At 39.9% G+C, this 24,606-nt stretch overlaps 1 protein-coding gene across 2 annotated transcripts in view; it reads right to left on the minus strand.

Moving 5' to 3' along the window:
- Nucleotides 1-652: 652 nt before the first annotated feature.
- The window catches only part of MOSPD1 (motile sperm domain containing 1), a 27,787-nt gene continuing 3,833 nt past the window's right edge, over nt 653-24,606 (minus strand). Inside the window, exons 2-6 of one of the 2 annotated variants that reach the window (XM_011948740.1) lie at nt 10,934-11,188; nt 10,744-10,819; nt 8,472-8,689; nt 2,876-3,037; nt 653-2,204 (exon numbers count right to left, since the gene is read on the minus strand). In XM_011948740.1, coding sequence (XP_011804130.1) covers nt 2,173-2,204; nt 2,876-3,037; nt 8,472-8,689; nt 10,744-10,819; nt 10,934-11,087 — 642 coding nt within the window. In that variant the 5' untranslated portion in view covers nt 11,088-11,188 and the 3' untranslated portion in view covers nt 653-2,172. The remainder of the gene's footprint in view (nt 2,205-2,875; nt 3,038-8,471; nt 8,690-10,743; nt 10,820-10,933; nt 11,189-24,606) is intronic. The other variant, XM_011948741.1, reaches the window with a different exon arrangement.

Below are 24,606 nucleotides of genomic sequence, written 5' to 3' on the forward strand. Positions count from 1 at the left end.
TTCATGTTTACAGATGGGGTCCTATCCCCAAGATAGCTCATTATGTATATGCAAATATCCCCAAATCTGAAAAACTTCCCAAATCTGAAACACCTCTGGTCCCAAGCATTTTGGATGAGGGATACATTTTGGATAAGGGATACTCAACTTGTATATGTTTTGCATAAAGAAACAAAGTAGCCTGGCCAACATGGCAAAACCTTGTCTGTACTAAAAATACAAAAATTAGCCAGGCATGGTGGTGCAAATCTGTAATCCCAGCTACTCGGGAGGCTGAGGCTGCAGTGAGTCGAGATTGCGCCACTGAACTCCAGCCTGGGTGACAGAGAGAGACCCCGTCTCCAACACTCAAACATACACACACACACGTATATTTAAACTAATAAAAGGGGTCACTTGTAAGGGGCTGGGTGCACCAAGAGGGTGAGGAGTGATTTTTCACTGTATTTTCATTTTTGAAGCATATGATTGTTACCTATTCAAGAAGTTAAATTACAAAGTGACTTAACTCCCTTGGTAAATAAAGCTGTTACATTTCACTGTTTCTACTTTTCCTATGTCAGTCACAGAAATATGAGACAACTTTAGAAAACAGGAGAGCTAAAACCTTAAGTTCCTCAAAGATAAGTCAAATAAAATGTTTAAATCAATGTGAAGCTCAAGTCTCCATTTCTGTTTATTTTTTAAAGTAATTTCTGCTCTTTACATTACAATGTGTTATTATACACACATACATACACGTATGTGCACTTGCGCACACGTGCACACACAGGACTTGAGATGGATAAATAAGAATAGCCTCCACACATAATTTTTACAAAGTTCAAAGTAGATTACATTTATGTGCTTTTCATTCGTTACACAATATACAGACATGATCCGTTTAATGACTTAGGCTCCTCACACGGTTAAACAGTGAGGATTTCCTATGGAAGACTAGACATAGTTTTTAGAAGCGGAGACTATTTTCTGCAAAAACCAACCTCAGGCATACATTTGTGTTTGTTGCAGTGCATAAGTTCATTCTGTAAAAAGATCTGAAAGATGATTTTCAAGAGACTCTTAATGCATTGTGCTTTCAGGTAAAAATCCTTAGACAAAAGATCAGTTACTATGACAATAACAGTTAAAACTGCATATATGTGTTAGAGATCAAAAGAGGCTATAAAGAAATGTAAATAGTTGTGCTTAGGGGATTTTTTTGGCAAAGTTGTCTTAATAATAAATAAAAACTTAAAAAAAAGTCTCAGTGACTGATATAAAATAGACACCGCTATGAAGAGTTTCCTACACTTGGCTTAGAGTTTAAAGGTGAAAAATCATCTCCACATAAATCACCTGGTATCTGGTAATCCCAGTCTGGGCAAGTCAGGCGGGGAAGGGGCTTGGAAGAAAAGATAAAGTGATTTTTCCTTCCTTTTAACACAAAGCATTAACCAGAGGTAAAGCCAGGGTGAACCAACTAATTAAACAGATGCCTACCTTCCTTTAGAACTCTCAGACCAAAAAGAGAGGTCACCCTACTTCCATTAGGTTTTTTTAAAAAACCCCTATGATTCTTGGTGTCTGGACCACAACCCATTCTGTAATTCACAAGATTAATATGTCCTGTCTTCTGTGAGACCCTAGGATAAGCATGATCCCTTAGTACTTTATGCTTTGTTTGCCCTCTACACATTAATGGTAAAACACTTACTTTTAGAAACACCATGGCAACCGCTTATAATGATAGAGGGCAAGGTATAATTAACATAATAACGCTGATGTTTGTAGCTAGGGAATAAATGTCATTTTAGTTTTAGGACGGTCAGTTTGCTCTTTTAGTCCTGTAACTTCGAAGCATACATGACCCCTAGCAATCAAAGTGAATTGGAAAAAAAGGTGAGCAAATAACAAATGTTTTAAAGTCTCTTGCACAACAGGTATAGGTATAAAAAGAATTTCTTCAAATAATTTCCTAGGTGTCACTCAGAAGCATCCTTGCTGTCTGTAAAATAATGTTCTGCAGTCCTTCAAATTAAATTATAATTTAAAATATATATTATACATTTGCAATTACTTGAAATCATTCAATAGTTTGTAGCATGTTAATGGAGTGAAATAGAGATAGAAGGCAGTCCACATTCATATTTTCAAGACAGGTTTACTTCAGAAGTCAACTGAAATCCTTGCTCATGTTCTAAGTATGGCCATTGTGATAAGACCTGAAAGAAGAAAAATGGAGAACAGTTAAAGATATGCATCTAACAGAGTATTTCATTCAATAAGCAATTGCTTGGACCTCAGTGAACAAATAAAACATAGCACATAGGCAGGCACTCTACCAAGAACTCAAAGTCAATTTGAATTTTGTTGATATTATAAAGAAGAAATCCAATTTATAGCAATGGGCAGTCACTGGAGAGATTTAATTAAATCACTCATGTCTGGCCAAAGCAAACTATCAAATATACCTCCTACTTTATTCAGTCACATCAGCCATAATAACAGCAGATGTGCCATTTTAAAGCATGGGTAAAGCCAGTCGACTTTGTTAACAGAAGCATCAAGAGTCTACCTGTATCCCAGGGCCCTAGGGCCACAAAGAGACAGAAGCATGGCATTCCTGCTTTGCTTCTTTCTTTTGAAGAGAGAATATATAAAATATAAAATAAGAATAAGAATATGCTCAGTCCTAAATGCTTATATCTTAGGTAAGCTAAAAAGAACTAAATGTGAGCTGAAAAAGTCTTCAAAGGCACCTGACCTCAACATGCTCTTGAAACATTTCTGTATCTGTTCTTCAGGGGGAAAAAAAAAAAAAATCAAACCACCACCACCCATAAACACATAAAACACTACACATATGTCCCAAATGCATCTTTAAAACCCTTACCTAAGATATAAGCAGCCACTAATTTTTGATTCACACTTAAGTGGAGGTAGAGAGGCACCAGCGATTCCACATCCCCCATTGTAGGCAGCATCAGGGCTGCAATGCACACCACTCCCAGGAAGACAGTTAGTAAACTAGGTCCTGAGGAGACAGCTCTGTTTTCTGTAAAAAGACAAAAATCCCTAAGCTTCCTTCTAAAAACTTTAAGACAAAAGTTCCTTCACATACACTGGCCGCCACTCACCAGAATTCTGATTTTGTCTAACTTCTCCAATTGTTTCCCCATGGTTTTCATCCGTCAGAGAGTTAACTGCTGGGCTGATGTGGAAGCCCATGTCTTAACTGGTCTGAATCATTGCAGGATGGAATGCGAACGTGGCATTGTGAGGTAGTGAGTTCTTACTGAAAGGTGGTCACCAACTCCCCCGACCATCCCACCCTAGTCAGTAGAAAGTATTCAAGCATGTATCATCAATGTATGCACATTTTAAAATTATATGCACAAGTTCTGTACTGTTAGGCTTAATATAAAACATACAAATATATTTTTGGAAGAATGTGTTAAAAATAAATATAAATTGAAGTTCTGATATTTTCTTCCAGTACCCCAGTGGCTTGCCTGTGTATATTCAATTTGAGCCTGCCACACTAGACCTCCACTACCTTTTGGGAATATTTTAAGGAGCTCCCCAGATAGGTTTGATTCTAATAACTGTACATCCTGCTATCAATTTTGAAAATGTTAAGGAACCAAAAGTGTTTCCCTCTGCTCTAACCCATTTATAGCAAAGAAGAAAACAGCAGAAACAGTATCTGGCAAATACGCTAAGTGAAATAAGCCAGTCACAGAAGGACAAATACTGCATGATTCCACTTATACAGGAAATCTAAAATAGTCAAACTCATAGAAGCAGAGAGCAAAATGGTAGTTGCCAGGGGCTGGGGGAGGAGGATAATGCAAATTGCTAATCAATGGGCATAGGTCTCAATTATGTAAACTGAGTGAGTCCTAGAAATCTACTCGACGTTATCCCTACATTTAACCAATATTTTATTGTACACAAACATTCATTAAGAGACTAGATCTCATGTTAAATGTTCCTAAAATAAAATTCTAAAAGATTTTTTAAAAAGGCCGGGCATGGTGGCTCACGCCTGTAATCCCAGCACTTTGGGAGGCCAAGGTAGGTGGATCATGAGGTCAGGGGTTTGAGAACAGCCTGGCCAACATGGTGAAACCCCATCTCTACTAAAAATACAAAAATTAGCCGGGTGTGGTGGCACGCACCTGTAGTCCCAGCTACTCAGGAGGCTGAGGCAGGAGAATCGCTTGAACTCGGGAGGTGGAGGTTGCAGTGAGCCTAAACTGCACCATTGCACTTCAGCCTGGGTGACAGAGCAAGACTCTGTCTCAAAAAAAAAAATTAAAAATGTTATCACACCTGCTATTCTACAGTTCTGACTCTATTTGTATAGTATACATACCCGTATTTTTAAGAAACCCAATAACAGCATTTTCTGTCATACAGCTTTTCCCACTACCTTTCCTTTCATTAAAAGGAATAGCCAACAGCAACACAATCTTTGTGTTTCATTAACGAAATAATGCTGTTCATTCTATTATTAAATGGAATTTTTCTAAATTATTAATACCTTAGCTGTTGTGTGGCGTTAACTGAACTTCATCAGAGCCAGAGAGGTGAAAACAAATTCAAATTTTATAGTAATTATTGCTTGGAATGAAACAATAGCAGAAACACCTAAAAGAAAAACCCCAAGTCTTGTTTCAGTTAATAGAGTACCTTTATAGTTATCTTTGTTGCAAGGATGAATTCTCAAGGAAAACAGTTATTTATGACAAGTACACCATTCACTGCAAACCCACAATAAAGGTCATTTCAAATAATTTTTAGTATTTAGAGAACATGTAGTATTTAGAGAAACTGGAATTTTTAGTATTCCAAAAACATTTGCATAAATGCTTGAAATTTTTCAAAATGGAAAAAGCTTTTTTCCCTCTAGTACTACAGGATCGTTGTAAAATATGTTATAAAGATATAGAAAACGTAAATGTTCCTCCATAATTCCACCCTCCTAGAGCTAACACTGTTAGCAGCTTGGTATGTATCCTTTTAGATTTTACAAATGCCCGTATAAACATGTAGGAGAATCTTTTACATAAATAAGGCCATATTATACATACTGTTATATAACTGTTTTTTTCCCTTACTTAGAAATATATTTGAAGCTCTTTAAATGACAATGTATAAGCATTCATCATTCTATCAGATCCTCGTAAATGTTTGCCTAGCACACTACCTTATGAATATTTATAATTTAATCAATTCCCAATTGATGGACTTTTCAGTTATTTTCAATTTTTTTATTATAAACAATAATTAAGACTATAATTTTCTTAAGCCAGAGGGTACTGACTCAAACATTATAGCATAGACATAGCAGTTCATTAATAATGTAATTAAGACAAACCCACTAAGATTCAGATGTATCTTTTAAAATGGCTTTTTAATAACCTGAGCTCTAGTATTTTATGAAAGTATACTTAAATTTCTGTTGAATTAAAAAAACTCACAAAATATACTTATGCACATAGGCAAGGTCTGGAAAGTAACATGGAACACTTATATAAGCAGATGTGTTAAGTGTGTGAGATTACAGGTACATTTTCTTATGTTATTGCTATATGTGTTTTATACAATAAACTTAAATTTTTCTCATTTGTACTGACTTTCAATATATTTCAAAATCCAAATTTTTCATAATATAGCCATCAACCATTTTCCTGCTAAAAGTGAGTCTCACAACACTGTTGTACCTCTAATACTTTAATAATACGCATTTGTTAAAATATTCTCTAAGCTAAGGACTTGTAAAAGTAATGACATTTCAAAGCCTCCCAAAACAATCTCAATTAATTTTCAACATTTTAGTTCAGAAAAACTTAAAAACCTGAGTTTTCCACATGTTGGAAACTACATATAAATTCCTGTAAATTTAATAGACAGGAGACTAAATCAGTCATCATGATATTCTATTAAAGAAGAAAACTTTACTCAACTTACTTCCAGGTTATTAGGCACATTGGGGTAACTACCCATAAATGGGACATGTTGGCCAGGACTGTGAATGGGGCTGTACTGTGGTATCACCCTTCCTCTAAACAGCTGTCATAGCCATGAAAACCTTGTAAGCCAAAACAAAACAAAAAAACTCACCGTTCCCACAGACCCTTACCAGACCTGAAGTCCAGCCTTCCTAGCTCAGCTCATTTACAAATTCATTATGTAGCTTCTCTGTGCCAGGCCCTGTGCTAGGTACTGAGGATATAATAGTACTAGGAAAAGTGCCTGCCTTCATTGAGCTTCCTTACAGGAAGGGATTAGAGAATTTTTTCCCCCAAAACAGAGATCACCATGTGTTATGCTAGCATCACCCATCCTCATTCATCTGCCTACTCCAATTTTACAATTAGAAAAACTCTCTAATATACTTTAGATACCAAGGTTTGTTAGAAAAATGAAATAAGGCCGGGTGTGGGAGCTCAGTCCTGTAATCCCAGTACTTTAGGAGGCTGAGGCAGGAGGATTGGTTGAGGCTAGGAGTTCAAGACAAGCCTGGGCAACATAGTGAGACCCTGGGTGTGGTGACGAGCACCTGTAGTCCCAGCTACTCGGGAGGCTGATGCAGGAGGATTACTTGAATCCAGGAGTTGGAGGCTGCAGTGAACTATGATGGCGCCACTGCACTCTAGCCTGGGTGACAGACACAAACTCTTTCTCAAAAAATAAAAAATAAAACAAAATAAGACAATACATACTATAATTATTTAGCCTCTTAGCATGATCTTCACCTGAATTTTAATAAATTTCAAAATAACAGGAATAAAGTTCTCCTTACATATATTTACATACACATATACCCTAAACCTTACTCCTTATTATTCCTTACTCCAGATTGGTTATTAAACCAATCTGTTAAATACAAAACTGAACTTCGAAGACTATTTTAAATTACAAGTGTAACTTCAAAAAACAAATACAAATTAAATGGCCTTTCTTATACCAGAGGAAGCATTTTAAAAAGGGAATCTTGCATTTCATAACTACGTTAACTTTACAATATTGATCTGAGAGTGACACTGGACAAAGGTTCTCTTTCAGCTTCAAAAGATGAAAAGCTGGTCCTGTCAGTTGATACTAATTGATCAGAATAAAACAATCCACTATAGGTTGATGCAAAAGTAATTGCGGTTTTTGCAATTGAAAGTAATGGCAAAAATCACAATTGCTTTTGCACCAACCTAATAGCTACTACCTAGTCACTAGTCCTGGTATTACCAGAAAATCTAGATGGTCCCTAATGGACTAGGAAGAGACTTTTAGCTACAGTAAATCAAAGAGGCACTACTACTTCCTGTTATTGAAATAAACATTCTTTTTTTTTGAGACAGAGTCTCGCTCTGTCACCCAGGCTGGAGCGCAGTGGCACTGGCTCACTGCAAGCTCCACCTCCCGGGTTCACACCATTCTCCTGCCTCAGCCTCCCGAGTAGCTGGGACTACAGGTGCCCACCACCATGCCCGGCTAATTTTTTGTATTTTTAGTACATACAGGGTTTCACTGTGTTAGCTGGGATGGTCTCGATTTCCTGACCTCATGATCCACCCACCTCGGCCTCCCAAAGTGCTGGGATTACAGGCGTGAGCCACCACACCCGGCCGAAATAAGCATTCTAAGATGAACAAACTGATATGACTGAATGTAACAGCAATTAGATTTTTTTAATCCTTCATAAAATGTTGCAATTTCAAGGACAGCTGCTATCATATTCATGTATCGGTATCACCATCAAAAAGTTTCCAGTTTCCCTGTTTTTCTATGGAAAATTTTATCTTCCTTCTACTACAACAGGTTTAGGAGGAGATGATGAGAAGTTAAGAAGACGGGGTAATGACATCCAAAGAGTTGAATATGAGGGTAGTGTCAATGTTGAAAGAACATATCATAACACTTCTGAATATCTAAGCTGGAAGGAAATGAGGGCTGGAGAGGGATTCAATTAATAGCCCACAGGGGATATTATAATCTACTTAGTTTAATTAACTTCAACTTTAATGAGATTTTTTTTTTCAAAATAATATGAACAGTGCACTAAGCTTGGCCTATTGCCAAACACAATCTCTCTCTTCCTTGGAACTAATTAAATGAGAAAGGATATAGGAAAGTCATGGAAACAGAAGTATAGAACTGCCAAATTTACTAGCTTCATAAAGTATGGTGCCTGCAGTCCTAGATATGTTTATGTTTAAATACAGATATATTTTTATTAAAAGGCTACAGCAACATCTACCCTCTTACAGCGTAGTCCAGTGAGGGGTATTCCCTCCTCTTAAAATCCACCTCCAGGCTTCTTGCTCTACTTCAGGTCCCTGATTCTCTAGGTTCAGTTTTAAAGTAGTTGACCATGTTTGAAATGGTAGATGATTTTTCTAGTAATTATTCTTAGCTGCCTGATTATTTTAAAGTTAATAATGTGTAAGACATCAAAAGGGCTTTAAAAACAACCCCAAAACTACCTGGTTGAAACGACTGCTCAAAAAATAAACTTTCAGTTAAATGTTCCTTTATTCTTTTTTCCTCTTCTTCCTTTTGTTGTTCTTTTGCTGATGGGAGAAGAGTAGCAACAACCTCTTTTCTTCCCAAAGCCTTCCTCTGGCTTTGCTCAGAAACTTGAAGACGGAATTTGTCTATTACACCATAGTGACAGGATCGAACATCTCTATGACGAATCACACTGAAAACAGCAAAAATAACAAATGCTGTTTAGATTTCTGGGGGCCGGCCAAACAGAATGCAGTGAGATATTTTAATATACTGACTACAACCAAATACTCAAAAACAGAAATTTGCTAAGATGTTAAAAAAAAATCACAGTATAACCCAAAAGAAATGAGTAATTCGGAAATATTAGATGAAAGCACATAATCTAAAACACAGAATAAAAGTCTTAAGCAAAAAAATAACAGGTAAAGAAAATTCCTTTTTGGTCAGGTCCAGTGGCTCACACCTGTAATACCAGCACTTTGGGAGGTTGAGGCCAGGATCATTTGAAGCCAGGAGTTTGAGACCAGCCTAAGCAACACAGAGACCCCGTCTCTACAAAAAAATTTAAAAATTAACTGGCTTGGTGGTATGTGTGTAGTCCTAGCTACTCGGGAGGCTGAGGTAGGAAGATCCCTTAAGCCCAAGCCCAAGAGGTTGAGGCTGCACTAAGCTATGATCGCTGCCACAGCAAGAGAGCAAGACTGTCTCATTTGAAAAAAAAAAAAAAAAAAAGGAAAGAAAATTATCTTTAGCAATGACTTTTTTTTTTTCTGGATATCTCAGTGCAGCAACATTTACTAAATAGAAATATATGCAATTGTTTATTCCCCACCAACATCTCATAAATTTCCATTTCTACTTACTTACTGTTTAGGCAACAAACCTCACCCTACACTTAAAATTGAATCCCATGCATGCAGGTAGAAACAAGCAATTGAATAAGTAAGTACTCCACTATTACCAGTGCAACAGAAGGCCAATAATACACCTCTGCTTCTCTAAAGAGAAAAGAGTATACAGCACTGTAATTTTATTTTATTTTTTGAGACAGAGTTTCACTTTTGTTGCCCAGGCTGGAGTGCAATGGTGTGGTCTCCGCTCACTGCAACCTCTGTCTCCTGGGTTCAAGCGATTCTCCTGCCTCAGCCTCCCGAGTAGCTGGGATTATAGGCACCTGCCACCATGCTCAGCTATTTTTATTTTTATTTTTATTTTGTATTTTTAGTAGAGATGGGGTTTCACCATGTTGGCCAGGCTGCTCTTGAACTCCTGACCTCAGGTGATCCTCCCACCTCAGCCTCCCAAAGTGCTGGGATTACAGGCGTGAGCCACTGCACCTAGCTAAGCACTGTAATTCTTATGAGTTTTCTGCAATTCCATTTATTTTGTTCTTACCAGGGAACACAAAACAATTAGGTCAAAGGTAACACATTTATTTGGCAAGAGACTACATTTCTTTGTAATAGCTCTTGCTTATTGTGTACTGAATGAAAATTTTTCAAAATGTGCAGAAACGTTCTCAAAGATACATCATTTTATGGCTTTGAGCTGGTGAAAAAGTATTCAAAAGTAAAGAATTCTGCTTCTCATTCTCACAGATTTAAACAAATACAGTGTACTTGGTAGCTTAAAGTTAAGGGCTGGTCAATGGATCCATCTGGTCAGCACTAGTTCTAAAATAAAAATTAAATACGAACAGCTTGAACAATCATTATCTGACACTCTAAGATGAAATTATCTGGAAGAGCTCAAATAATACTTTACAGATGAGTGGTTACACAACTGCTTCCTGTTTATATAGATTAACTTCCAGGCTTTTAGTTGAATCACTTCAGATGAACTTATATTACCATTGTTCTTAGACAGTAGTATTATAGTTTTCCAAACGTCACTGTAATAGCAGCATGTTCCAAAGAAAGCTAAATCCCCTATTATAGCTGGAGAAATTTAAAGGAATAAGTCAGAACTTTACCTTTATACATCCCTGGTATGACTAAAACCACAACAATGAGAAAATGTTCATGGAGATACTAACACATACATGAGCTCCAACATAATGAAATATTATTAAGTATTTGGCCAAATCTCTTCGAAACAATTTTAAAAGACAAGTTTTCAGCAAAAATTCAAGATATAATAAATGCCTATGTGAGAACAGCTTCAAGAAAATATCTCTTTTTCTCAAGTTAAAAACAAATATTAACACACTTTAAAACGTGTTACCAAGAAGTGATCTTGACTTACATATCCACACAACACTGAGGCTTTACTGCACCTGCAGCATCAACGACAACATACTTATTTGGAGTAGTACACAAAACTGAAAGAAAAAGTCACAATGGCCATTAGTGGGGTTTTTTTGTAATTAGTTTCTACAAGTAAAAAATTAGTAGGGAGCAGTTAAAAACCCAGAAAATAGAGCTAGGAGACTCACCTTTGAACTTTAAGGCAAACTCATAGGGATTGTACAGTGTCAACACTTGCTTATGTGTTGACTGATCATCTGCATAAAATATGAGCTCCGTGGGGAACACGAAAACGGGAAGATTTCCTTCCACTAACTCTGGCTGTCTTTTTTGTTGATGCATTGGCACTGAATCCCCCTTGCTGCAGTTTCTGTTTTTACAGTCTCAAATCTATTTTGGACTTTTCTTAGACTCAGTTAAAAACTCCAAAGCATTTTGGCAATCTAGAAATAGAAGAAGAAAGCGAGAAGTGAATGATCCCAATTTTCATTAATCTATAGCCCCTACACAAAAAGCATCTTTAGCATACATTAAAATAGGCCCCCAAATCGGCCGGGTGCAGTAGCTCTTGCCTGTAATCCCAGCACTTTGGGAGGTCAAGGCAGGCAGATCACTTGAGGTCAGGAGTTCCAGACCAGCCTGGCTAACGTGGTGAAACGCTGTCTCTACTAAAAATACAAAATACAAAAATACAAAATCGAAAATACAAAAATTAGCCGGGTGTGCGGTGACACACCTGCAGTCTCAGCTACTCAGGAAGCTGAGGCAGGAGAATCGCTTGAACCTGGGAGGTAAAGGTTGCAGTGAGCCGAGATCACATTGCAGCACTCCAGCCTGAGCTACAGAGGGAGACTCCGACTCAAAAAAAAAAAAGTCCCGAAATCACTTAAACATGCCTTTTGACTTTTTACCTTGACTTACTTATATAGCTTTTACCAAATTATGCAAAGAAGTTTATACATGCTCCTTTCATATTGAGGATTTCAGCCTATGATTAATAATCTAAATACTCAAAGGAATAAAGAAATCTTTCTCAAATTAATGACCCCCTTTCAAAGAGGTGAGATCAAAGGGATATCGCTCTTCTTAAACCTCAGATTTTTAAAAAAGTAGAATAAATTAAGTATGGTCACAACTGATTTTGCATGAGTCCAGCAGAATTCTTAAAGACGAAAAAATAAACACAAAGTAAGTTTCCATGATTTCTGAAGAAAACCATGAGAATCACTTTTACGCTCGTGTCAACAATACTTTATTTAGTGCCTTCTTGGCAGCATGGGTGGGAGAGTTCTTTTAATCTTTTTTCTACTGAAACCAGAAACAAGCTAAAATGTCTTGAAAGGAGGCCGAATGACCACACATGCTAAGCAGTCCTTGGAATTTTTTTATGAAAATGTGTAGTCAGTAAGTAGGGCTTTGGCATGTGAGTGGCACTGTGCCTCTCCCTCCTACATCAAGTACACATGCTTTGTGAGAGCTATTCTCCTCCAACTTCAGAGGCTTTTTTAGATTCCCTCTGGGTTCTTGAATATGTTCCAGATAGCTGTAACTGACAGAAGTCTGAATGCCTGTTAAGTGTGATGTTTCTGTATTTATTTCCTAATCTCACTTTAATCAATATTCTTATTTACCAAGCACACCAAGTGTGCCTTTTTTTTTTTTTTAAGAGACAGGTCTCCCTATGTTACCCTGGTTGGATTTGAACTCCTGGCCTCAAGCAATCCTCCTGCCTCAGCCTCCAGAGTAGCTGGGACTACAGGTGTGCCCCTACAATTGAAACATAGCTTTTAAAAATAAAATGCGGCCGGGCGCGGTGGCTCAAGCCTGTAATCCCAGCACTTTGGGAGGCCGAGACGGGCGGATCACGAGGTCAGGAGATCGAGACTATCCTGGCTAACACGGTGAAACCCCGTCTCTACTAAAAATTACAAAAAACTAGCCGGGCGAGGTGGCGGGCGCCTGTAGTCCCAGCTACTCGAGAGGCTGAGGCAGGAGAATGGCGTGAACCCGGGAGGCGGAGCTTGCAATGAGCTGAGATCCGGCCACTGCACTCCAGCCCAGGCGACAGAGTGAGACTCCATCTCAAAAAATAAAATAAAATAAAATAAAATGCAAAAGCTAAAATGTACAATCAGAGAAAATATCTGATTTTTACCCTGTAGATCACACCTTTAAAATAGACTATAAGCCATTTAACAATTTTAAGTTCAGGTTCTCATGCATTCAAAGAGAAACAAAACAAATGAATGAATTATTTGGTTTTACCAGCTACGGAGGCCCACATGCTCTGATTCTGATAGAGGCCTTTCCAACTGCTATCAAATAGGAGCTCTATAGTCATGTATGCAAATGTTTATTCTTTTCTTTCAGCTGGGTATCTATTATATACCAGGAACTACGTCAGAAGCTGAGCAGAGATACAAAGATGAATAATACACAGACTGTACTCTCAGAAGTTCAAGTCTAATTGACAAGCAAAAATATTGAAACTACCTCTATTATAATAGATGCTTATAAGCCTATCATGGTATATATGGTACTAGAGAATCAGAACACTACATAAATATTTCTACCTGTAAGAAAGGCCAGGAGTTGGCCGGGCACAGTGGCTCACGCCTGTAATCCCAGCACTTTGGGAGGCCGAGGCGGGTGGATTACTTGAGGTCAGGAGTTTGAGACCAGCCTGGCCAACATGGTGAAGCCCTGTCTCTACTAAAAATACAAAAATTTGCCAGGCATGGTGGCAGGTGCCTGTAATCCCAGCTACTTGGGAGGCTGAGGCAGGAGAGTCACTTGAACCTGGGAGGCAGAGGCTGCCGTGAGTCAAGATCACACCACTGCACTCCAGCCTGGGCAACAGAGGAAGACTCTATCTCCAAAAAAAGAAAGGCCCAGAGTTGGTATTTGAGGCGGTCTTTGAAGAAAAGAAGGGTACACACTTATGTGTTGAGGGGAGGGCATTCAGACCAAGGGGACAGCAAAGGCACAGAAACGTGAAGGTAAATGGGAAGGCACTTAATGCATAAGCTGCTTCAGATCGTTCTACTTTATTTCCATACTTTATAGCATGAAAGTAATTAACAGCAGTGTCGGATGTGTTTTTGTTTTTTTGACTGAGCTGAAAGGGCCTATCAACATTTTATTAGTAAAGATATCTAACATTTGTATGAATCCTAACAGATTATAAACTTTTTATTAATTACATAGACTGAATGAATTAATATATTGTATGTAAAGCTCTTGAATAACACTAAAGCCCAGGCAATGTTCTAAGTGTTTGTTGTTATTATTATTATTTAATTATAAAGAGACCAGACTGAGACAAAAACAAAAACAAAAACAAAAACAAGGTCAAAGCCCAGTGCCGCGGTGGCTCACACCTGTAATCCCAGCACTTCGGGAGGCCGAGGCGGGCGGATCACCTGATGTCGGGAGTTCGAGACCAGTCTGACCAACATGGAGAAACCCCATCTCTACTAAAAATACAAAATTAGCCGGGTGTGGTGGCGGGTGCCTGTAATCCCAGCTACTCGGGAGGCTGAGGCAGGAGAATGGCGTGAACCCGGGAGGCGGAGCTTGCAGTGAGCCGAGATCGCGCCACTGCACTCCAGCCTGGGCGACAGAGCCAAATTCCGTCTCAATATAAATAAATAAATAAAACAAAAAACCAAAGAGCTGACAGACCTCCTGCCTCCTAGTCCAGTATTCTTTCCACTATACTGTCCGTGCACTTCAATAAAATAAAACTAAAGCTAGATGCGGTGGCTCATGCCTGTAATCCAAGCACTTTGGGAATCCAAGGTGGGAGGATTTATTGAGCCCAGGAATTTAAAATCATCCTGGGCAATATAGCAAAATCCTGTCTCTACAAAGAATACAAAAATTAGCTGGGGGTGGTGGAACATGCCTGTAGTCCCAGCTACTCAGGGGGCTGAGGTGGGAGGATCATCTGAGTCCAGGGATGTTGAGGCTACAGTGAGCCATGACAACACCACTGCACTCCAGCCAGGGTAACAGACTGAGATTCTGTCTTAAAAAAAATAAAATAAAATAAAACAGCACTAAGATTATCAAGTTCCTGGGTTTATAGAAAAAAAAACAAAAAACAAAAAACTAAGATTATTCTAAAAGACATCCGATTAAATAATTATAATTTTCCATTTTTATTTCTTCTACTCAAAAGCATACACATTTCTATTGGGATAATGTGCTCTCAGAAGTTTGATGTGTTCTCTCTTTTTTTTCAATAAAAAATGATAAATAAGCTATATAATTACTATTTTAGGAAGCATTAGGAAGAGAACATCCAAATTTGGCATCACAAAATTATATGCACCATCTCATTCTAAAACTCTGTCGAGATGAGAATTTAATTTAGGATAAAAAGTGGTATCTCTGATTTGTGAAGGATAGATTAATCAATAAATGTTGGCTGAATCAGGTATCTATCTGGAAAAAAAATAATGTATCCTTCACTCCTTAATCAGGATTAAGATTCTAAACAGATACAAGTTTTTTTAAAAAAGTAAAATAAAAAAAATAAAGTCATAAATACTCTAGAAGAAACAATGAGGAAAAAAAAACCAAAAAACCTCAGGCTTTCTAACAATGACGTAAAAACAGAAACCAAATTGTTTTTTTTCACTTAGAAATTGTCCCTGGCCTGGCGCAGTGACTCACGCCTGTAATCCCAGCACTTTGGGAGGCTGAGGTGGGAGGATCACGAGGTCAGGAGTTCGAGACCAGCCTGGCCAATATGGTGAAACCCTGTCTCTACTAAAAAATACAAAAATTAGCTGGGCATGGTGGTGTGTGCCTGTAGCCCCAGCTACTTGGGAGGCTGAGGCAGGAGAATCACTGGAACCCAGCAGGCAGAGGCTGCAGTGAGCTGAGATCATAACACTGCACTCCAGCCTGGGTGACAGAGTGAGACTCCATCTCAAAAAAAACCAAAAAACAAACAACAACAACAAAAAAGAAAAGAAACTGTTCCTGAAGGCCGGGCTCGCTCGGTGGCTCACGCCTGTAATCCCAACACTTTGGGAGGCCAAGGCAGGCGGATCACGAGGTCAGGAGTTCGAGACCAGCCTGGTCAACATGGTGAAACCCCGTCTCTACTAAAAATATAAACATTAGCTAGGCATAGTGGCATGTGTCTGTAATCCCAGCTACTCGGAAGGCTGAGGCAGAGAACTGCTTGAACCCAGGAGGTGGAGGTTGCAGTGAGTGGAGATTGTGCCACTGCACTCCCGCCTGGGCAACAGAGCAAGACTCCGTCTTGGGAAAAAAACAAACAAACAAACGAAAAACTGTTCCTGAAGACAGAAATAAACAGAAAATGATAAATTCGTCTGTATAACTTTTTAAACTCTGCATGGCAAAAAAACTTTATAAGCAAAGCCAAAGGAACATTTGCAATTCATATCACAGGCAAGTTTCCCTACTATATGGAGGGCCTACATATTACTGAGAAAAAGACAACTCAATATAAAAGTATATTAAATTACTGTTTGTCAATTAAAACTAAAACAAAAAATTAGTAAACTATAATATTTCCTAGAAAAGGGACATAAAAATTGTCCTTGAACTTACAAAAGGATGTTTAACTTCACTCACAGCAAAGGAAATCCAAACTAAAGCCATACTACACCACCACAATTTTTTACCTGTCCCATTAGTAAAACTCAAATTTTGACAGCATATGATGGGAGCAATCAAGCATGTGCTTACATTCCTTGTGGGGAGGTGAATTGGCATAACCACTATATGTGCCAAAATCAAATGCACATAGCCTCAGTTCCAGAGATTGTACGTCTAGGGATTTATCTGGCATATATATTCCCCTTGTGTGAAGTCATGTAGGTGAAAGGTTTCTCTGCAGTGCTGAGGGTTAAATAAAATGATTTATGTGAAACAATATGGAACAGAACTTGGCACCCAGTAAAAGCTAGTTTCTTGTTGTTAATAGCAAAAGACTGGAAACAAGACACACGAGGTGGCTCACACCTGTAACCCTAGCGCTTTGGGAGGCTGAGGCGGGCAGATCACCTGAGGTCAGGAGTTCGAGACCAGCCTGACCAACATGGTGAAACTCCGTTTCTACTAAACATACTGAAATTAGCCGGGTGTGGTGGCACACACCTGTAATCCCAGCTACTCAGGAGGCTGAGGCAGGAGAATCACTTGAATCCGGGAGGTGGAGGTTGCAGTGAGCCGAGATCATGCCACTGCACTCCAACCTGGGAGACAGAGTGAGACTCCATCTGAAAAAAAAAAAAAAGATTGGAAACAGCTCAACTGTCCATTAAAAGAGGATTCATTAAATAAAGTATAGTCTATCCATTCATTGGGATACCAGATATCAAGAGGAGACTCTGTGTAGTTAGAGATGGACTGATCTTCAAGAGGTAGTGTTAAGTGAGAAACGCAAGGAGCAGTGCAGTGTGTAACGCATGCTGCCATTTGTATAAAAAGGGAGATAAGGCTGGGCGCAGTGGCTCACGCCTGTAATCCCAACACTTTGGGAGGCCGAGGTGGGTGGATCATGAGGTCAGGAGATCAAGATCATCTTGGCTAACACGCCCGTCTCTACTAAAAAATACAAAAAAATTAGCCAGGCGTGGTGGCGGGTACCTGTAGTCCCAGCTACTCGGGAGGCTGAGTCAGGAGAAAGGCGTGAACCCGGGAGGCAGAGCTTGCAGTGAGCTGAGATTGCATCACTCCACTCTAGCCTGGGTGACAGAGAGAGACTCTGTCTCAAAAAGAAAAAAAAGGAGCGGGGGGGTGATAAAAGAATGTGTAAACTTATTGTCTTGGATATAGGTGAAATTCTTTGGAAGGATATCCACGTTTGTCCCTGGAGAAAGAAGCAGGGGTGGGAGGAATTTTTCTCTGGATACCCTTTTGTATCTTTTGAATTCTGAAGTCTTGGAATACTTATTTAAAAAAAAAAAATTAAGTAACAACTCTACTAGGGCTTACTTTGAAAAAGGTGTCTGTTTTGAAACACAAGAGGGAATTTAGAAGCAATGTGAAAAATCCCTGTTAACTGTATTTCTAGTTTATAATTCTCCCAAAAACATACTGAAAACCTTAAACTATGGGCTAAATAGAATAATTTCGATTATTTAAAATAATTTACATGTAACAGAAACTCATAGTGAGAAAAAGATTTAAGATAACTTGCAAACTTAAGAACATGTATAACTCTAACGTGAAACTATTTGTTTTAAAAGAGTATGAAATGGTTCATAAATCTGACTGGAAAGTCAAAATTAACCACACAAATGCTAAACTCTCGGTTCTAACTTTAAGAAGTTAGTCAACAGAGGTCAAAGTAGAAATTTTACTATCTTTGAATAATGGCATAGTAGGAATTCTTTTTCTTTTAATTTCAAAGCTTTCTCTTTGTGAGTTGAACATGTACACATTTCCCCATGAATCACGAATAGGCTATCTCCTTGTTACTATGAGAGAAGTGTTTACGGGTTTAATAATACTTGAGCAATTTACTATTATTTCCTTTCCTATCTCTGTTCCCATTTATCACTTTTTTTTTTTTTTTTTTGGGAGACGGAGTTTCGCTCGCTACCCAGGCTGGAGTGCAATGTCATGATCTCGGCTCACAGCAACCTCTGCCTCCCGGGTTCAAATGATTCTCCTGCCTCAGCCTCCCGAGTAGCCTGGATTCGAGGTGCATGCCACCACGCCTGGCTAATTTTTTTTTTTTTGTATTTTTGTAGAGACAGGGTTTCACCATGTTGGCCAGGCTGGTCTTGAACTCCTGACCTCGTGATCCGCCCACCGTGGCCTCCCAAAGTGGTGAGATTACAGGCGTGAGCCACCACGCCCAGCTTATCACTTATCTTGGCTAAGATATAAGTTGCCTCCTAAACTCCAACCAGTGGAAATTAGGGAAGAATTAGCACCAAGTCAATAGAGCAATATTAGCAACTGTGCCAATGAACATAATAAGGTGTAACACTTGCCTTGAATTGATAGTTTTCTGGAGACTAACACTTTCTCTTTGCTGCAGTCCATATTACAAAATGATAAAATGCAAAAATCCTGGGGAGAGATTATATACTAAACTGGTAAAAACTTATTGCAAATCGGTTTATGAGGTTGCTTTCCAAAAGTCAAGTGCACACCAAGTCAGAGTTAGTTGGTTCCCACTCTTCTCATTTGACAGATGTGGGAAGCAGGCCCAGGATGATTAAGAGACTTATCCAAGGTTGCACAGGGTATTAGTGGCAGAACTCTGGTCTCCAGGCTTACACTTCCTTATACAGTCATCCCTTCTGTGTCTCAATTTCAAAAGTCCTGCCTCGGCCAGGCGCGGTGGCTCACACCTGTAATCCCAGCACTTTGGGAGGCTGAGGCAGGTGGATCACTTGAGGTCAAGACTTTGAGACCAGCCTGGCCATCATTAGCTGGGCATGGTGGTGCATGCCTGTAATCCCAGCTACTCAGGAGGCTGAGGCAGGATAATTGCTTGAATCCGGGAGGTGGAGGTTGCATTGAGCCGAGATCGCACTACTATACTCCAGCCTGGGCAACAGAGCGAAACTCCATCTCAAAAAAAAAAAAAAAAAAAAAAAAAAAAAAAGTGCTGCCTCCCTGATGCTGATTACCACACATGCCCTAATCTGTAGCAACTGTCCCTGCTCATCAAGAAGATCAGAGTTCTCAAAGGATGATCCAAAATTCAAGTCACAACTAAGTCTGCATTATCATCATTTGTGTTTCCTTTTCAGTTTTATAAAGAAAAATCAAGAGACAATTTCACTTACTGAGTTGCACACACTATTTTCCTGATGATGAAACAGCTATAGTTGTCAGGAACTATTCATCAGGACATTAATAATGAAGGCTTGCCGCATTCTTCCTCTCTGGACAGCAAAATTTTACTCATTTTTCAAAACCTAATACAAATTCCCCTTCCCTGGCTGGGAACAATGGCTCACGCCTGTTATCTCAGCACTTTGGGAGGCCGAGGCGGGCGGATCACTTGAGGCCAGGAATTTGAGACCAGCCTGGCCAACATGGCGAAAGTAAAAATACAAAAAAATTAGCTGGGCATGGTGGTGCACACATGTAATCCCAGCTACTCGGGAGGCTGAGGCGGGAGAACTGCTTGAACCAGGGAGGCGGAGGTTGCAGTGAGCCAAGATGGCATCACTGCACTCCAGCCTGGGTGACAGAGCGAGACTCGGACTCAAAAAAAGAAAAAAAAATTCCCTCTCCCTGTGGCATTCCTCTACTACCATGATCTCCATCTCCACGGATCTCACCAATTTTATGATGTTATTTTGAATGTACTTACTGTATGAGTTGAATTCTTTTTTGAGAGATGGTTTTACTCTGTCACCCAGGCTGCAGTGCACTGGCATGATCTCAGCTCACTGCAGCCTCAAACTCCTGGGCTCAAGTGATTCTTCCACCTCAGCCTCCCAAGTAGGTGGGACCATAGGTATGTGCCACCACTCCCGGCTAATTTTTTTTTTTTTTATTTATGTAGAGACAGGGTCTCCCTGTGTTGTCCAGGCTGGTCTTGAACTCCTGAACTGAAGCAATCCTCCCACAGTGCTGAGATTACAGGCATGAACCACTGAACCCAGTCAGAATGGAATATTTTGACATTTGTTTTGTGTGCATTAATTTTGACTCCTCAGTCAGATTTTAGGTATAATGCCATATTGTTTTTTTTTGTGGGATGCTTGTTTTTTGTACCCTTCATAGGCCCAAGGTCAGTGCTGGGCACTTAGCAGATAGCTAAGAGCTTATCAGCTATCCTACAGATGTCTACTAATAACTGTCTCCTCCACTGGGAAACATTCCCCCCACCACTCGCTCGTCATAGCTGAACACACTTTGCCTATACAAGACAAGCAAGGGATCCTAATTAGAGGAGCAGTAAATCTTAGGTAGCTGCTCACCATGAGTTGGGGTAAGAGGAGAGCAGAGAGAATCAGCACTCCCAGTTGCCTCTCTTCCCCTCTTCTCCCCTCCCCTCCTTCTGTTTCCCTCTGATTTTCCCTGGCTCTTCAGTGCCTAACTGTGCCAGCAAGCATTGAGAAATCTGAGGGTCCAACACACTTCTGACTTCACAGGCAGAGAGTGCAGCTGAGATCTGGTGATACAGGAAACTGTCTTGTCTTCCTCCCCTGTACCAAAGGCACAGAACATCAATCCTGAATGAAATTATAAAGAAAACCTTATGTGTGCACACCACCTTGTGACCAGTTTGCAAACTACTTTGCCACAAAAAGAAGCATAAACACTCTGAGATATTCACATATGCCTGCTACTACCATCAATCCAGGGAGACCAGTACCCCAAAGCATGATGGTTTCTTTCCATTTTCCTCACTTTGCATTGACCAGAGGAAGGAAAAGATAAGACTTTGAGATAAACAGGAATCCATTTGACCACCATAGACACAAAACTTATAGACCATTAAAGAGCACTGGATGGCCGGGCGCGGTGGCTCAAGCCTGTAATCCCAGCACTTTGGGAGGCCGAGACGGGCGGATCACGAGGTCAGGAGATCGAGACCATCCTGGCTAACACGGTGAAACCCCGTCTCTACTAAAAAATACAAAAAACTAGCCGGGCGAGGTGGCGGGCGCCTGTAGTCCCAGCTACTTGGAAGGCTGAGGCAGGAGAATGGCGTAAACCCGGGAGGCGGAGCTTGCAGTGAGCTGAGATCCGGCCACTGCACTCCAGCCCGGGCGACAGAGCAAGACTCCGTCTCAAAAAAAAAAAAAAGAGCACTGGAAACCACTTTCATAGCATTTTCTCATTTGAAATAAGTAGTTCGAAAACAGTTAAGGATGATTCAAAGTACAGCCTTCCCCCAGAAACTGGTGACCCATCTGCTTGGTCACAGTGTACCAGCTACTTAACTCTCTCTCCCTGGTTCTTGCTGTTTACTCTGATTAAGGTTCCCAGCTCCACCTTCAGGTCAGCTCCCTTTTATCTGGGCATAGGGGCTATCTCCTTCTTCCATACTCTGTGCATTCCTTGCCAATGACCAACTAAATACTAAATCGTTAAGAGCGATCTGTTATTTTCCTTTAGTCTCATTAGTATGAAAACCTCCTTCCCTCCCACTTCATAAACTCAGTTGTCCTCCTCTGAATTCCCAGTATTATTTATTAGGGTTTTTAATTGCTGGCATTTTCCTAAAGTCATAACAAGTGACGTTCTGATGTTTACTTTCTACTTAAATGTTCATTGCTGAATATTTGGCACTTTTGTTTTTATATATTGTGTAGATTTTTGGTATGCTTTGCTATTTTAACTAATGGGATTGACTGCTATAATTAATATGTAGTGATTGGCTATTCCATATTCAAGATTTAAAAGTTGAGTCGTATACATTTTAAGATTTAAAAAAAAGAATACCCTAATGTCTTTTTGAAAACACTTCGCCGGGCGCGGTGGCTCAAGCCTGTAATCCCAGCACTGTGGGAGCCCGAGACGGGTGGATCACAAGGTCAGGATATCGAGACCATCCTGGCTAACATAGTGAAACCCCGTCTCTACTAAAAAAATACAAAAAACTAGCCGGGCGAGGTGGCGGGCGCCTGTAGTCCCAGCTACTCGGGAGGCTGAGGCCGGAGAATGGCGTAAACCCGGGGGACGGAGCTTGCAGTGAGCTGAGATCCGGCCACTGCACTCCAGGCTGGGGGACAGAGCGAGGCTCCATCTCAAAAAAAAAAAAAAAAAAAAACCACTTCATATTCTCAAATGTGTTATTTACAACCCGGTTATAATTAATGTGTTGTTTCCATGTTTTACAATATCTCCATATGTCCTCATTTTAAGATGTGCAATTCTCAAAGCAAAATCCATATTATATGATTCTATATATGTTGCTACATGTAACACTCAGAAGTTTTAGAATCACAAATTCACGGCCGGGCGCAGTGACTCACGCCTATAATCCCAGCACTTTGGGAGGCCGAGGTGGGCAGGATCACCTGAGGTTAGGAGTTAAAGACCAACCTGGCGAATCCCCATCTCTACCAAAAATACAAAAATGAGCCGGGCATGGTATGGTGGCGGGCGCCTGTAATCCCAGCTACTTGGGAGGCTGAGGCAAGAGAATCACTTGAGCCCAGGAGGCGGAGGTTGCAGTAAGCCAAAATCGCACCACTGCACTCCAGCCTGGGTGACAGAGCAAGACTCTGTCTCAAAAAAAAAAAAAAAAAAAAAATCACAGATTCACTCAACAAACATTCCCTGAGCACTAATTATATACGAGGCACTGTGCTAGGGAATATGGAGACAAGATGAAAATATTTTGTCAGCCTTCCAAAAACTCAGACTAACAGGAAAAACAGATATACAGCAGTAATTAGGATATGATGTGAGCAGTGTTAAAACTGCTGATAGATATAAAGTGCGCTGGGAGCATAAAGAAAGTGCTCATCTGCCTTAAGGCTAGTCTGCAGAAGTGGAGGGCTGGATGAATTCCAGGAAGAATGTGTGTAGAAGCATGAAAGGGAAGCTTAAAATGAGCTTTGGCACTGCATATGGTTAAAAATAGCAAATACGGGGAGAGTGGCAAGAGATTCGGCTAGAAAGGTAAGTTGGAGGCAGATTGTGAAAGATTTTGTGAACGTTTGGGGGTTTAAACTTGATTCCCTATGCCAGTGGTTTTGGCTTGTCAGAAACACAAATTCTTGGTTCTCACCCTAGACCTACTGAATCAGAAATTCTGGGATTGGGGCCCAGCCATCTGTTTTAACAAGTCTTCCAGGTGATTCTGATCCACACCAAACTTTGAGAACCACTGCTGCAGGCAATAGGAAACCACTTAAGGGTTTTTCTTTTTTAAATATAGGGACAAGGTCTCCCTATGTTGCCCAGGCTGGTCTTGAACTCTTGGCCTCAAGCAACCTTCCTGCATTGGCCTCCCAAAGCACTGGGGTTACAAGTGTAACCTACAATTGTGCCTGGCCTTAAGGATTTTAAGCACGGAACTGACCAATTAAGATTTGAAGTTGGAGAGGGGTTGCCATTGACCATTCAAGCACAACACCTGACTCCTGAGTAGTTACCATAAAAAATAAAAAAACACTGTTGAATGAATGTGGCAGGAAGAAATGATGACGGCCTAGGCTAAGGCTGCAGGAATGGAGAAGAAACAGATTTTAGAGATGTTTTACATGTGACCCAATTCAACCAGGTGACTAGGATATATCCATACAAAGGTATGACTGAAATGGTTTTTATATAAAAGAAACCTGTAAATATATGGAATATATTGACTGCTAGGCTTGAAAAAGTGGTCCTCATAGAACCTGGAAAAACGGGAGGTCAAGAGCAAGTTCTTTGTGTTTCCATATAGTCAACAGCAAAGCTTGCCTTGGCTTGTACATGAGTCTTCTGGTCTGTTTGGCAGTTCTCCTCACTGAGTTAGCAAATTGCCATTCATGCTCATAGAAATCTTTTGAGTTTGGTTGGTGTGAATCAATCAGCGAGACTGACAATTTCTGGATGTGCCAATGAAATTTTGAACCTGGAATAGCTGGAAACCAGACATTGGTTCTGGTGATCTAACCAAGATACTGCTAAATTAAGACACTGCTAGAGCCTTCCTTTTTAAAAAAATTCTAACTTCACCATTAATAACGTAGTCTGCCCAATTCAGGAAGAAGCTGGAATGAGTAAAAGAATCAGACTTTGTTCTCTGCCCTGAAGGTCAAGAAAGTCAACTGAAGCTGTTATTTCTAATTTTGGAGGCAGGATTTAGCTGAGGCCATCTTCAATTTCCCAATGAAGAGGTATAGGTCAACCTATATGGTTAATATACCTAATGAGAATTTTGCAGGGTGCAATTCCTATTTTT

The sequence above is a fragment of the Colobus angolensis genome, unplaced genomic scaffold, assembly GCF_000951035.1.
Source record: "Colobus angolensis palliatus isolate OR3802 unplaced genomic scaffold, Cang.pa_1.0 Scaffold283, whole genome shotgun sequence".
Lineage (NCBI taxonomy): Eukaryota > Metazoa > Chordata > Mammalia > Primates > Cercopithecidae > Colobus > Colobus angolensis.